This window comes from Pempheris klunzingeri, chromosome 17, assembly GCF_042242105.1.
Source record: "Pempheris klunzingeri isolate RE-2024b chromosome 17, fPemKlu1.hap1, whole genome shotgun sequence".
NCBI lineage: Eukaryota > Metazoa > Chordata > Actinopteri > Acropomatiformes > Pempheridae > Pempheris > Pempheris klunzingeri.
The window spans coordinates 11,073,448-11,089,005 of record NC_092028.1 but is presented as its reverse complement, the minus strand read 5'-3'; the positions used below and the strand labels follow the sequence as shown (position 1 = coordinate 11,089,005).

General features: G+C 40.8%; 1 protein-coding gene across 1 annotated transcript; it reads left to right on the top strand.

Moving 5' to 3' along the window:
* Positions 1–187: 187 nt before the first annotated feature.
* On the top strand, positions 188–15,124 carry LOC139216109 (zinc finger CCCH domain-containing protein 7B-like). Its single transcript, XM_070847140.1, has 23 exons — positions 188–373; positions 598–665; positions 764–800; positions 1,811–2,008; positions 4,412–4,570; positions 5,306–5,386; positions 5,748–5,807; positions 5,901–5,955; positions 6,072–6,244; positions 7,476–8,070; positions 8,219–8,280; positions 8,381–8,474; positions 8,803–8,964; positions 9,318–9,523; positions 10,409–10,509; positions 10,630–10,811; positions 11,399–11,478; positions 11,648–11,799; positions 11,991–12,096; positions 12,730–12,835; positions 13,162–13,277; positions 13,374–13,543; positions 13,956–15,124. Exons 2-23 carry the CDS (start codon positions 607–609, stop codon positions 14,134–14,136), a joined length of 3,135 nt encoding a protein of 1,044 aa, XP_070703241.1. The 5' UTR covers positions 188–373; positions 598–606; the 3' UTR covers positions 14,137–15,124.
* The last annotated feature ends 434 nt before the right edge of the window (positions 15,125–15,558 follow it).

Genomic DNA, 15,558 nt, shown 5'->3' with positions numbered 1-15,558 from the left:
AAGAGTAACTACCATAATGTCAAATAAAGAATTTAAAAAAAAAACTCGTGTATGAGAGGAATCAGACGTTCAAATGGGGTCAAAGCGCGTGTGTGCGCGGGAGGTGCCGCCTGAGAGACAGCGCTCAGGGACACTAAGCGCAGTTTCTCATTAAAGGGCCAGTGCGGAGACAAGCAGCTGGCTCAGGCTCACCGATGGTCCCAGGCTGCTGGGAATCGAAACTTAACCGGGGACTGTGCCGTCAGACAGCGACTGCACGTCAACTCGTCTTCAGGGAGTTTCGCCTCCGTCTTTTCCCTCCTTCGGACTCAAAATGTCATGACACGGTTGTAAACTTTGCTTCGGTTCACCGAACTTCCTCACTTCATCACAGGTAGGTGTATCCGAAGTTGGCCCTGCCGCGCCATGACAGGCAGGAAAACATGCAAGAACAGGGGGTCTGCATGCTGGATGCGCAAATAATGAACGCTGAATTAACATGTGACTTTGCGACAAAGAGCTACTTGTTTATTTCTTGCTCTCTATTTTGACCAAGTGGGCGTATCAGCCACATTTCATAGGCACAGTCAACATAATGGTCTTTGTCTTCCCTACCAGTGGACAAGTATGGATCCTGCCAGACTGAAACGCAAGGAAGAGATAAGCAGATATCTGGCATTTATACAGTAAGACGTCTTTATTTTATCTGGGCAGCCTGATAGAAAGTGAAACCTGACCTGACTCACTTCCTTGATAACTCAGCTATGTCTGTACTGTGCTTTAGGTCTTCGCAGGCTTATCCAGAACCAGAGGGCTTCAAGGTACAAGCTGTTTTCACAAACACAATGTTATGTCTCTCTCCACTGTCCCCTCACTCCATGCTTGTCCTGATCTGCAATCACTCGGGCACAAGTTGTTGCTGTTGCTTTCTGTTGCGTTTCTCCCTTCGACTCATCACGTCTCTCCTTCGACTCATCATTTCTTTCCTCCTTCACTTATTTCCCCCCATTTTTCTGTTAAGTCCTCACAACATGTAAAATCAGATGTTCATCTTCTGCTGCCACTGCTGGGTGTTAAAGGGTCGCTTCACATTTAACACCCACAACACTCACTTTGAAAGAACTGCTGGCCACTGTAAATGCTCCTCCCGTCCTAAAGTGATCCTCCTGTGAAGTTGAACAAAAAGTAACGTGAGGCTTCAGCACTCTGAGGCTAAATCAAGTGGAGATTACAAAAGCTACTAAATTCCCCCTTTCTGTAACTGTACAGTATTAGCAGCATGGCTCTGAAGATGGCAGTGTTGGCTCACCACTTTGGCCCACACTGAAATATCTCAACCAAAAAGTATTAGATGGATCTTTATGAAATTTTGTACAGGCATACACAGACCCCAGTGGATGAATCCTACTGACTTTTCCTCTTAACGCCACCTTTAGATTGATATTATTAGTTCTTAGTGACCTGATTTAAGAATTATTTGATGCACTGGCTCCAAATTCTGTGCAGGCATTCGTGCTTCCTGGACGATGTATCCTACTCACCCTGGTTATCCACTGACCTTTTCTCTAGTTCCACCAGCATATATCTTGTGAAAGTTGTGAAGTTTTGTCAGATTTTTCATTTTGCTCAGATTTCCACCGCACATATCATTTGTCACTGTGAGCATGATATGATAAGATCACTTCAGGGTCACTATGAACAGGACAAATGTTTACAGCGACCAATAACTTACCATAACATGCACATGGTCATGTGAGTACTGTATTAACACATATCTGCACAGGACCGATATGAATGAAATATACATGTGCTCCCATCTTTCTTGTCCCAGGACTTGCTGACCCAGTTAGTGTGCAACTTGCTCGAGGAGGGCAACGCCTTGTTCAGAGACGGAGACTGGGAGCAGGCAGTGAAGGAGTTCAGTGAAGGCTTGAATGTGTCACACTATGCTGCAGTAGAGGACCAACAGATCCCCAAGGCTTTGCTGGAGAGCCTTTACGTCAACCGGGCTGCTGCCTACCACAGTATGGTGAGATACGTTCGGTCTGGTGTCTTTCTGAGAAACTGATTGTTTCTGTTAGTATCAGTGCAGCTCAGATAGACACTTGTGAAGCTGTTAGACAGATATTAAAAGGAGTGGGGTTGTATGAGGAACTTATCCATAGTCAGTGTATTACCTATGGTAGATTGTGGTCAGCACTCAGGCAGGAGACCCGACACGGACGATTAGCAATGTACTGCTGTGGATGGGGTCAGCAGAAAACACATTTAAGCCACCTAAAAAATGGTGTGCTTGATCTAAATGAATAGATGACAACAAGATGCATTCAATGACTTTATGTAGTGTACGAGCTCGGATGTTAAAGCTCGGCATGGATGAGAGACCAAAGAATACAGAGTAAGGCTTCCATATATATAGGAATCTGCAAGTAATATCTGGTGTCACGTATGTGAGGGTGTGCCCCAATGATTGACGTGACCTTTCCTTGTCCGACGAGTCGTCCAGACAAATTGGAGCCAAGAAGATAGAATGCTGTCTTAAGGACAGAACACATACCATCTATGGTGCATGATCCTGCAACATGCAACATAACATGTATAACATAACACCTAACAAATAGCTCAACACAACTAATATTACAGGTGGTTTCTCCAAAAGTCAACACAAAATGCCACGTTTAATAATGACTGCTGCAGTCTCATAAGAGCACTCATTTGCAAATCAAGTGTTGTCTCACCTGATGCAGCTATTCAAGGGCCTTGTTAGTTGCATCAGATAGAACACGTCAAATACTGGCTCGGGCTGAGTTCACAGTGGGGCTGGTTGCATGTTAGAAATATGGGTCGAGAGAATTGTCCAAAAAGGTTAAGAGAGGAGATGATTGCTTTGCACAAACAAGGAAAATGATACAAAAAGAGAGCAAAGGCACTCAACGTTCCTAGAGATGCTGTTGGAGACAGTTCACAAGTTCAAAGCTAACGAACACTAGGCTGCACTACCTGGACGTGGCAGAAAGAGGAAGCTACCAACAGATTTCTGAGGAGGCAGGTGGTCAAAAACCCTGGAGTGACTGCAAAAGACCTGCAGCAGAGTTTAGCAAACTAGATTCAAAATGAGTAAATCTAGATTTTAATTGAGTTTAATCAATATGCTTACCCAAATAGAAGAGGGGGTAAAACTATTATTAACCATTAACTATCGGCTGCTCAGTATTTATGAAAATGTTATATTTAACATCAGCTAAAAACATGCAGCCCATCTGCATGTCTCTTTCCAAATGTTTAAATAACTGTTACCACAATGACAGTCAGGACCAGTTATTGTGCACAGTCCACCATTAATGCAAGGGGAATCTTCTTTTCCGTACACCAAAGGCTGTCTATCAGTCCTCTTGCTGTAATGTGACAGGAGTCACCCTCTCTCTGCTGGTGCTTGGGGGCTACAAAGCAGAGTCATGAGATATGAGTGGGTGTATGATCCGGCTGTCATGTGTTGACCTTGGCCAATGAGCTACTATGTCAGTCAACTGTTATTTGTTATCACACACCATTTGCACATTGATAGAGGAGTTGGCCCTCTGGACTTGAAAGAGCTCCCGATTCACCGCACCAGGGCTCTGAAGTGGGACTCGATAGCACCCAGCGCCCCTGGAAAGGAGAACCCAATGCACTGGTTCTTCAGACTTGCTGTTGCTGTAGACACTCCTAGACACACCCAGACAATTTGGCAGGCAGTGGAGTTGTTCAGCCCAAACAGGTCCCCATCCACCCTCTAACTTTCAATGGCACAAAATCTCAGCGGCCTTTTCTTTCACTGCCATGTTTGACACTTGGCTCAACCTTCCTGTTCTGCTCCACAACAGTGTCTTTGGTGACCTGTAAAAAATTCAGCAGCATCATAAAGCACAATCGGATCTTCACTTTCTCAAAGGAACTTCATTATTCTGCTCAAACCATCTTAAAAGGCAGCCATTTTCAAAATTAAACCTCCTTGAGTATTGTATCACATTTGAATTTAGAATTGAGAAGGATTAGACTTAAACCTCTCTTTAAACAACAGTTGATTTTTTTATTTTATTTTTTTTAAAGTTTGTTAAACCATAATTCAATTAGGTTTATAAATGAATCCTTGTTGGTGAAACCCAGCCTTAGATGTGTTTATCACCAGCACCAGGCCGCTGAGCTTAAACCTGCACAGCAAAGAAAACATCAAGTTGGAAACTAAATTGTTATTTGATAGATTGTGCCTTCATGTTGAGCACAATGTATATGTTGTCTTAGCTGATAGTGTACAATAAAATAATAATAATAACAAGTAGAGAATTGAAATGTGTCCTGATTTAATTGCTCCTTATGTGTGTGCATCAGTTTGCTTTTCCTTCCTAGTTTGACCATTTCTCACCTTGTCCTTGTCCTGTCATGTTTTCCGCAGGGGGAGCATGAGCTAGCTGTGAAGGACTGCGACAGTGCTCTGGATGTGTGTACAGAAAGCCGCAGGGCTCTGTACAGGAAGGCGCTTTGCTTGAAGGAGCTTGGGAAGTACAGCGAGGCCTACAACTGCACCACCGCCTGTATGCTCATCACTCGCCTGGTAAAGGAAGGAGAATATTGGGAGCCAATTGGCCAATAGAAAAATCTAAAATCTTTTTTAGACCTTAGGGGCTTGAATGAATGAATTATCAGCCTTTAAAATTAGTTGCTGATGGCTGGGTCTTGAAGTGAAATGCTTTATTCTGAGCTTACATACCTTTTTTGTACCAAAGTAAACGGATTAGAAGTTATACTGTACACATTGTGCAAATTGTCAAAATCCTATACAGAATGATTTTAGCCACATCTCACAGCATTTGTAACGGCTGGATTTTGCTTAATAGTCATGAGCAAACTCATCTCAATAACATTATCTCTTTTTAATTATCTTTTATCTTGTAGTGGATTGGACAAAAATAGTTTTAAAAAAGTGCAATTTTAAGGTATCTCTTTGGCATAACTTGCATAAAAGGTAAATGCAAGACATAAGACAAGATAAATAGTTGGTTTTTTTTTCAGTTCCAAGATGTTAATAAGCATGTTATTTACCTCTGTGTAATAATTTGTAATAATAATTTTTAATACATCTTTTTTTTTTATTCATACTTTTATATATTTATATTTTACTTTGTGTTTGAAGTGTATTCTTATTCTTATTCTTATTCTTTTGGAGCTGTGTGTAACAAAAAGCAATGTCCCCCTGGGGATTATTAAATTCTGATTTTAAACCACATTGTGAATATCAGACTTGGAGCTTGTGGTTTCATTTATATATATTTTTTTAAACTCTTGACAGGACAAACAGGTGAATGAGCTCGCACAGGAGCTGGCCGTCCATCTGGGACTAAAAAAACGAAAACCCTATGTCAGCACAAAGGTTGGTATGATACTATGATTATTATTTCGATTTTTCTCTCCGAGGACATTTTGCTGATCCGGTGAACAAATACCTTCAAAATCAACTTATTTTATCACATTGATGTTAAAGTCCTGTAAAGTAAATATTCAATGCAATGGGCTTATAGCGTTTAGCAATGTCAAGAAATTGTTACCTTGGCATATGTGGTAAAGAAATATATCTGACAGCTGCTGATGTTTATTGTATGGAATTAAAAACTATGTATCTATTAGCGATAGTAAGATTCAAACTCTACAGCAGAAATGGTGCAGATTTGTCCTTATTTGGTCCTCAGTTTGCTTTGTCTCTCATATCCAGTTTGTTATCTTGTCTTTCCCAGGAAGACGCACTTATCACAAGAGGTGTCGCAAATGGAAACATGAGTGCTAAAGCCATCAAGGCAAGTTCTACATTACCTTTAACACATTCAAAAAATGGGATTTCTGTGTGGTGGGTTACACATAAAAATGCTTTTCCCCCTTCTCACTCCCAGGTGTCTGGTGCTCATTTAGGAAATGGTATCAGTCCTGTGCACAGCCTTGCACCAGGTGTGAATTCTTGGCTTTTTCGATCAGAATACAGGCAGCATGTATGTCTCCACATCTGTTTTTATGATTACAGTCATTTACAAGATCTTAATAAATTCCCTCCTGCTCCTCTTCAGTCCGCTTTCCCAGCATGCCCCAGTCCTCCCTCCCCTCCACAACTCCCAGCTCCCAACAACGCGCTGCCTCCTCAGTACCTGACATTATGGACCCTTTGGAGGACTCTGAGCTGATGGGAGATGATTTGGACAGCCTGCTTGACTGCTTCTCTAATGAGCAGGAGCCAACTGAGGTAAAGCCTGCCTATCCTTGTAGACACAAACTAACTTTTCTCGCTGATAATGGAGTGAAGATGTCCTTGAATGTGGAGGGTTACTAAGCTGAACGAGTATCGTGGGGAAAACCTTCAGCTGGGCCAAGATGTCTTCAGGTCTTTCAAAACACTTTACTTTATAATTACGATAAAACGCTCATTCACGAGGAGCTCCGCGCATAAAGATTTACTCAGTGTGAGTGCAAATGCAAAGTAAACTGAGGGTTTATTCTGTGGAGAAAGCACACATGCATACTGAATAACACACCACAGAACATCTCACTATATACCCAACCTTATCTTTTCTCAGGCTTGGGGAGGTTCTGAGTATCTCCTCCTCCATTTGCACATTTGGATATTTTCCACCAATATCTCTCTGTTCTTCTGGGGGTTTGCCAACTCCTACAGATCTTCTACCACCAATGTAAAACACGAAACTCCCCCTAGAGTTCAACCTGAGGCCATGGTGACCTTGACTACTTTCTGAGACACCAATGTGTTAAGAGTTACTCTTGGCTTTCAGAAAATGATGCTTTTTCTTAAATTTGTGGATTACCCAAAACTGTAATGACTACTACACAACATCAAAGCACACCCGAGCATGTAATAATACACTAATATTGTCTTTTTTCAAAGAAATGTATGATTCATGTTTTGGCTTATTTACTACAAATATACTTTACTTTTTCATTTATTTCATTGCAGTAAAAACAACGTGTTAAAACTGAATCTTGCTTTGGATATCTCATCCATCACTTAATCCATTCTATAATTAAGTCATTATTACGCAGTGAAGCAGTTGAAATGTGGACTTTCTCTGAGTGGAAAGCTCCACAATGTGATATTTGTAGATATGGCTGCTTTAAAGCTGTATTTATTGATTATTTTTGGGCACTTAGGGCAACAAGAACAACTTCAACATGAACAACTTGTCCTGACGATCTTGTCATTTGTACCTAAGAAAGTTGATCCCCAAATGTGTTAGGAAACAGTTGCCTGTTAACACATCCAGCAGACACAGAGCAACATTGGCATTCAGCTGGAGTCAGGTTTCTGGCCACTTGGTGAATTTAGTCCAATATTCTCCACCATCCATCAAATCCTTAAAATCTGATGGTAACACAGTGTGATGTAACATTTAACAGTTTCTTAGTCTCTTTTCTTTTTTCCCATCCACCTTCACTCAAGTTTCTGTCTCTATGTTTTCCAGACCCACACGCCGAGGCCACAAGCCTTCTCTGTCCCCAGCAGATCATCCACAAGCACACACACCGCTCCTTCAGTTCTGCCCGCACCAACACCTCAGCTTCCGCCGGCCTTCTTCAGCTCAACCGTCAGTCAGCTCAACTCCCTGGACCGCTTTTCAGGTAGCGGGCGATGCTCCACAGCTGTGAAGTTGGACGCCCTAGATGACCTCTCGACCGCTGGAACTGGAGGTGGCGCAGGCGCTAAAAACTTAGGATTGACCTCTGTGGCGCTGGATGCTCTGGATGGCCTTGATTCCCTGGATGACCTCTCGGATACGACTCCAAGTGCTGCAGCTGAGAAAAAGTCCAAAACAGAACTTGGCGCAGGGGAGAAGTCCCTTGATGATTTGCTAGATGAACTACATCCCCTGGAGACAGTACCTGATGCAGGTGGTCAGAAGGGTGATGTCCCTAAAGTTGGTGTTAAAACTGTGGACCAGCTTGACTCTCTTGATGCCCTGGATTCATTTTCCACAGTGGAAGGTGTTCAGGCAGCTTTGCCAGCAGTCTCCATTGGTGGAAGAAGCCTGGACTCTCTCTCCGATTTCAGCTCAACTGGTGATTATAATTCATTGGTGACTTATTATATTACTGCCAAAAAGAAAGACATGCCCTTTTTACACTTTTTTACACGAGTAATGTATACTTATAATCACTTTCAAGCATGTATAATGTGTCTTTTTTTTTTTTTTTTTCCCTCTTTCAGACATCACAGGCCCTCACAGCGCTGCTACTTCAGTAATAAAATCTCCAAAGAATAACTACAAAGTAAGGCTGATAATCTGGCTAGTGTTACCTGCTCTGATTTTTTTTTTGTGTCTTTTTTGATCACATAAACTGAAATCTTATTCTTACCGTGGCAACAAAGGAGAGGAATGACCAAGCGGTGGCTGCAGCGTCTCACCCCCTGTCCTCCACCCATGAGTTCCTGCAGGCCTGCTCTGCCTGTTTCCCTCGCAGAGGTACGCTAGCTGTCCAGTCTCAAACTAACTGTGGTGTAGCAAGAAATCATGATAAACCTGCTGCTGGTGATGATGTTACTATCCAGGAAGGGTAATACCCTTTTAATATTACCTGTTTTGAGCATATTTTAAAAGGAGCTTGTGGGGTTTTCTTTTTTTGCTGAAAGGGCAGAAAGCCAAGCTTAAATGCCAAGCCCTCATCAAAATATGTCAATGGAGATAACTATGTCTTAAAAGGTGCAAATATGCTTTTGTTGATCTTGACAAATGTACACATTCAAAAACTGAACATCCCATTGAATATCTGTTACATTTTTTTCATTTCCAGCTCAAGGGATTAATTCGTTTGTTCACAAGCCAGACTTGGTCCACAGCTGTAAGGGAGACATTCTGTTATGCAGACGAAAGGCAGATAACCCTTCGGAGTGGACCAGAGTGCGACCACGTCCTGTTTTGACCTCCATTAATGGGCCGTTTGTACTTTGCAGGGGTAAGGATGTCAAATAGATGATTGATATTGTGGTCTGTTCTACTGAACTTTTTATTGGTATTGATTGTTCATTGCTTGTTATTGTACTGTAGTATAATGTAGTATAATATAGAGGTTTCACACCCAGCCCAATCTTTCACTACACATTTCACGTGATGACTATACTTTCTACAACTAAAGACAGAGTCTATTAGGTCTCAGATATCAGTGACATTACAAGCTACCAGGTTAAGCTGCTATGATGACTTGCAGAGAAACATTTATATGTGAAGGAACTGTTGATGATAAATGGATTCAGGAAAACAGTCATGCCATGAACATGTGAAGAGGGACTTTTGTTCTTACATGTTCAGAGATTCTGGACACTGGCGAGTGTAAGTACAGAGAGAAATGCACGTTTGCCTACAACCAGCTGGAGATCGACGTTTGGACAGCAGAGAGGAAGGGGAGGCTGGACAGAAACTTGCTGTTTAAAACTACAACTGTCAAACTGGACCCTGTAAACAGAATCATACGCATTCTACAGGAAAACAGGGGCTTATTCATTTTCCTCTGTCAGGTTAGTGCACTTATTCAGTTTATTTTGATATTATCATACAAAGATGATTTCAAATCTGTTTTCAAGTTGCGTTTGTTTTAATAAGATAACTAAACGTATGTAATGGTAAATGTCCTGTTATTTATGTTATATGGTATTATTTGTATCATTATTATTATTATTATCATTATTATTACTTTTGTGTTTGAAGTTTATTCTTATTCTTTTGGAGCTGTGTGTAACAAAAAGCAATTTCCCCCTGGGGATTATATTTATATTCTTTTGTATACTGTTATTTATTTTTTTAATAAATTTTTTGTATGCACTCAGTTCTCCTTTAAATCATTGAGATAAAATACAGATTCTACAAAGAATACATGGATAATTTAATGCTGAATGAATGAATGAATGAATAAGTAGAGAAAAGTATTTATAAATTTCTACATATGTACATTTATTTATTTCTGTGTATCTACATTTCTGTATTTACGTCTTTTTTTGGTTTCTTATCTGAAAATGAGGTGCATAGGCTTTGCAAATGTCCCTATAAGGCAGAAACAATTGTTTTATGGTGGTTAGGTTAGGACCTCCACCCTCTTTAACATACAGACACAAAAATCTGTGAATAGATTTTTAAAAAAACAAGTATAAATACAGAAAAGTATACTTGGATGCACAGAAATGCAGAGATAGCATTATCAGTATTTTTGTATGTGCTCTTTTCTGTATGTATTTTATTTATTGAAATACTAATTACATTTATTCTGTATTTAACTGTTAACTGAGCACTAACGCCTGTGTTTGTTTGCTCCTTGAAGCATGCATGTTACACTGCACACTACTACATATGTTTTTAATCTTCATATGTGTTTTTGTCTTTTAAAAATGTAATTTCTGTCTTTCTAGGAATGCTATGATAGTAAACCAAGGATCATCAGTCAGCGCTACAAAGACAACCACACTATCTGCTCCAACTTGGACGCTCGCCACACCTTTGATGCCAATAAGTGAGCGTGTTTACAACATGTGTTCCACCCATCCTCTCGCCCTCGCTCACTTCACTAACATACTAACTCTTAAACTCTCTCTCTCTTAAACACGCGGATTTCTGCCTCTGTGCATTTCAGGTGCTTTGCATTTGTGGTGAGGACCGACAGTGTAAACTACAGTAAGGTCCGTCCGCTCAGCGTCCTGTGCCACTTGGATTTGTGCCGCCAAGCCATCCGGTACAGCTGCCATAGAGAGGACAGCTGCTATTATGCCCACTCCTTCATAGAGCTCACAACCTGGAGGGTGCAGCGAGACACAGGTGCAGTCATCAGACCTGACTGCTTTTTAAAACAGGCTTAACACATTTGATTAATTTTAAAACTGCACTAGTCAATATTTTTGTATTAAAAGGTCAAATGACTGACTGTGTAATGAGAAAAAGGGTCGCTTTTACATCTTTACTGTTTTGGTTCAGCCTCACCGCTCTCTGTGTCATTTCTAGCAGTAGCAGGCAGTTTTTTTTCAGATCTGCTAAACAGACTCTACACTACCTGCTCAGTAACAGCAGACCAACGAAGTTAGCCACTAGCTGGTGAGATGTGGAGCATTTAACAACTAAAGAGCCAGATATTTTCCTCAGGAGTTGGTGGGGACCAAAACTGAGCTGAAAGGAGAGTGACTATTAGACTTACATTCATCAGGTGGACAGAAACATGACTCCAAATGAATGGATGAATACTGCTTTAAGGTATTTTGCTGTTGTTTAGTCATTAAATCCAAAATGATGTTGTAAAAATTATATTTGTAACGGACAGTGTAGGATTACCAGAAACCTGAAGAAGGCAGCAGCTTCTCTTAAAATGAGTGGCGACTTTATCTCTTATCTGTGTGTGTGCTTATTTACAGGTATCAGCCCTGATGAGATTGTGAAAATATCCACAAAGTATAATGACGAGCAGGAGCAAAATTCAAGGAAAGGAAATAGAGTAAGAAACAATATTGTGCACTATTTCTCCAGCATATATTGTTGGATATATTCCAATCTTTGAGATAATTTTATTGTTGATTTTGGCAGATGATAAGTGAACGATGAAGAAGGAATGTTGTTATATGACTTGATCACTCTTTTGTTTGCTGTTGTTTGATTTTAAACAGTTGTCTTCTGGAGGTGGTGGGAGCAAACCAAGAGGAGTTGGGAAGAGTCTAAACATGGATATGAAGTTTAACTGTGCTCAGTGCAGGCGGGACGGCCGGATCAGTGAACCAGACAAAGCCCTCAAGTACTGCACTGACAAAGCCAGGCACAAGTGAGCAAAACATTATAGAAGTCATCTACAAACATATTATCAGAGATCCTATTAAAATTTCACCATGGTTTAAAAGGTTAAAGGTTAAATGTTGTTCAGATATGCAACTAATATATCACAGTGAGCGAAACTTGGCGACATTGGTCTCATTTTCCGTCCCTGTTCTCTTCTTTTTGTGTCGTCATTTGCAGGTGGACTAAAGAGAGCTGGTTACTGCTAGTCAAGTTTGTGGAGAGCAGTAAATGGGTTCCGGTCCGACCGTTGCCACAGGGCAAGAACGTCCCTATGCAATATTATGTGAGTGTGATTCATCTGCTCTTGTGCACTTAAATACAACAAGTAGTTCCAACCAAGCGATCTGATATTTGAGGCCCTCGGAGTGGAGGATATACTCTGTCTCGTGTCAGCCACTGTTAGTTTTCAGGGGCAATCACTTCCCTCCGAGCGACACGGTCTGGGCCCCCACCCTGCGCTATTATCAGTCATTGTCTCAGTCATTATCTATCATTAATTCACTGTTACATTAACTCTTTCGGCTCTATCAATTAATATATGTTCAATTCTGTACCAAAAAAGCCAGTCCCCTTGAGTGCTGTCAGCCCACGTCCTATTATTAGGAGCAGTTTGACTCAAAGCTTGATGTAAATTGGGGAATTGTCACTTAACTTCCCATTAATGTCACCCCTGATTCCTGGCAGGGCTTGATCCATGGCCCAGAGGTCATGTGAACATGAGTTTTAAGAGACTTTATCATTCAGTTCTCTGTGAAAGATGTTGAATGGTTCAACGATACGCTACACTGATCACCTTGTTTTGTATATCAGGTGCTTTAAATATGAAATTTGTAAGGTTGCCTGTTGGTGCTGATTATGAAAGTTCGTACTGTACATTGTGAACTGTGTTTAACAGCATGAAGTTTTTTCCTGACAGATATGTGCCCTTTTGGAGAAAGGGAAATGTAACTATGGTGGGCAATGCTCCTTCGCGCACAGCCAAGAAGAGAAGGAGATGTGGATGTATATGAAGAATAATGATAGTGAGTTATTCAAGTTTCGCTTTTCAAACAGTGCTTTGCTGATTTAGCATCGCACTCTCACCACATTTTTGGAGTCACAATGGGCCGTTAAGATCATATGCTTTTGTACTCTCAATGTGCGGCTGTGTTCTTGATTGACGCAGCAGAAGCAGAGATATCAGTTCAAGTCACAGCCCAGCCCAAGTCACATATGGCTTCAAAATGTTGCTAAAATGAACAGAAATCTAGGTGGAAGTCTATAAATGCATGATCAAAATGCTGAATCATTGGGCCTTGATTTGTTGTCTGACTTCAAAGTGATAACAGAATTGTATTTGTGGCTGCAGTGAGGGATATGCAGCAGATATACGACTTGTGGCTGACACGAACCGCCCACAACCGCCAAGCAGAAAGAGCCATGCCCACTCAGCCCGTCATGCCAACTGACAATGCAGAACCAACGGTGAGGACACATTTGTTTTTTGCTCACAGACCAGAAAAGTACACATGTCTGACTATACATCTGTAAGAACAACATGATGACGCTTTGTATTTTCAGAGTTTCTTCCACTGCCAACTGTGTGATAGACACAGCAACAGTGAGCGGCAGTGGCAGCAGCACATCTCCACCGAGACGCACAAGGACCGAGTGTTTGGCTGCGAGAGAGAAGACGAAGCTCTGACATGGAGCTACCGTTTCCCTGGCACGTGCTTCGAACTCTGCCGCAAGTAAGTTTTTTTTTCTGGATCAGTTTTTGGATTCAGTTAGTCTGAAAAATAATGAACTGCTAAATTCAGCTGGTTGTGGACTGGAGTTTTGAATGAGTCTGAATCCCAGGAACTGCCCATGTAACTTTAAGTGTACCTTAACACCTTTACACCCTCTGAACATCTGTTTTTTGCTGACCTCCCGTGGTTGCCAATATTTTAACATTGTTATATTAACAATGGGTCAGATAACTTCTGTACAATGTTCCACAAAACATATTAGCATCTTTCAGGTCATTGTTTTGGTTTTACAGCCTGCAAAATTTCACTATTTCGGTTCACTCTCATCAGTGTCTAGACAGAAGCAGCCATTTGTCGTGGAAACACTCCGATAAGATTGCATGTTAAAACTGATTATGTTAATGTGCCACAGGTTGGACAGTGGCTGTCCTGACGGTGTGAGCTGCGACTACGCCCACAGCCTGGAGGAGCTGAAGGAGTGGACAGAGAGACGGGATTTCCTGCGCCGGAAGCTAGCCAAAGCTAAGAAAGACATGCTCATCATGCCTGACGAGTGTGACTTTGGGAAGTACAACTATCTTCTTCAGGACTGAGAAGATTTTTTTTTTTTTTTTTTTACTTTGTGAGCCATCTTTGTAACTGCCAAAATAGCATTTCAGTAGAGTAATAGTTTTTCAAACCAAAATCAAAATCAGCTGTGTTAGATGTGATCAAACTAGTGTGTACAATTTCCCAATACATCACTTTAAATATATAGCAGATGTATTTGCATTCCCATATACTGTGTCCCAAGTGCTGCTTGTGCTGCTCATGTCTGTTCAGTTAAAAAAAAAAAAAAAAAAAAAAAAAAGCACTCAGTGCTGTAAAGTTAAGGATAACGTTGGTGCCACTGTGGAAAAGCACGTTCATCACAGAATGTCCATAAAGGGTTCAGATTTAACCTGTTACTTTTGTGTGCTCGGACCCGTGGAATACAGAATGATATTCTTTTGACCCCTGTTTTTTGTCCTGTTTGAGCAGGGAGTATTATTGAGAGCGCTTTCAATCCACAGATTACTAAGGGAGAGGATGTTCAAAGCCTTAACTGTGCATTTAAGTACTCCCCACACACAATTTTGAAAATTTATCTCGCATAAATAAAAATTGTGATGTTCATTTGTGATTTGTACTTAGGCACGTGTGTTTTTACTTTTATGATTCGGCTTCATCTGTGTCTCCTTCTGTACAAAAGGGTTTTTCCATATTGGCCAAATGATTACTATCAGACTATTAGTTTTGTTCATTGTTCTAAGAGAAGCACTGTTTCCCCAGTTAGACCTGCAACAGTTGAATATACGAAAGACAAGAGGGATCAGGGATCGGAAAATTAAAACTCATTACAGTTTATCAGGTAATTTACTTGCTGTGTATATTCATGACAGGAATATGTTTCTATGTTTGTGTATGCAAGTGTGTTATATGGGGGCCTAGGTATGAATATGGATTTAAAGTCCATATGAGATGTGCCCTTAGCAGCAGTTATTTTTTACTTTTTGATCTCTTGAATTCTCAGACACAACATTAAAGTACTTTGCTTGAGAACTTCAATGTCATGATAGTTTATACTCCACTACACTTCAGCAGGAAACATTACATAAAAAATAGAAAGAGCTCATAATACATTATTATGGAAGTAAAACTACCCAACACTAGAATTGAAGAAATGAACTCAACTTCAACCAACTACAACACTCAAACATGAATAATCTAATAAAATATATAGTCACGGGGGACAATATTCAACATTAAGTACAATTGATATATATGTAGACTTTCCTAATGATACTTCAGGGTGAGTATTTTTACAGTGTGCTATTGCTGCGCCACCCTGTAAGTTTAAAAAAAAATTAAAAAATCATTGTACTTTGCTTTTTTGCAATCACCCTTTAGTGCACTACTCCAACAGGCCACTAGATGGCGGGTGGACCTGGCCTAGAGCCGCCTCTGACTTGCACGTGCTGCCGTGCGTGGGGAGA

Coding starts and splice junctions, on each gene's coding strand:
- LOC139216109 (XM_070847140.1), top strand. CDS start 607: ATGGATCCTGCCAGACTGAAACGCAAGGAAGAGATAAGCAGATATCTG. Junction 10,812..11,398: donor GAGGGTGCAGCGAGACACAG/GTGCAGTCATCA, acceptor GCTTATTTACAG/GTATCAGCCCTGATGAGATT. Junction 12,097..12,729: donor ACGTCCCTATGCAATATTAT/GTGAGTGTGATT, acceptor TTTTCCTGACAG/ATATGTGCCCTTTTGGAGAA.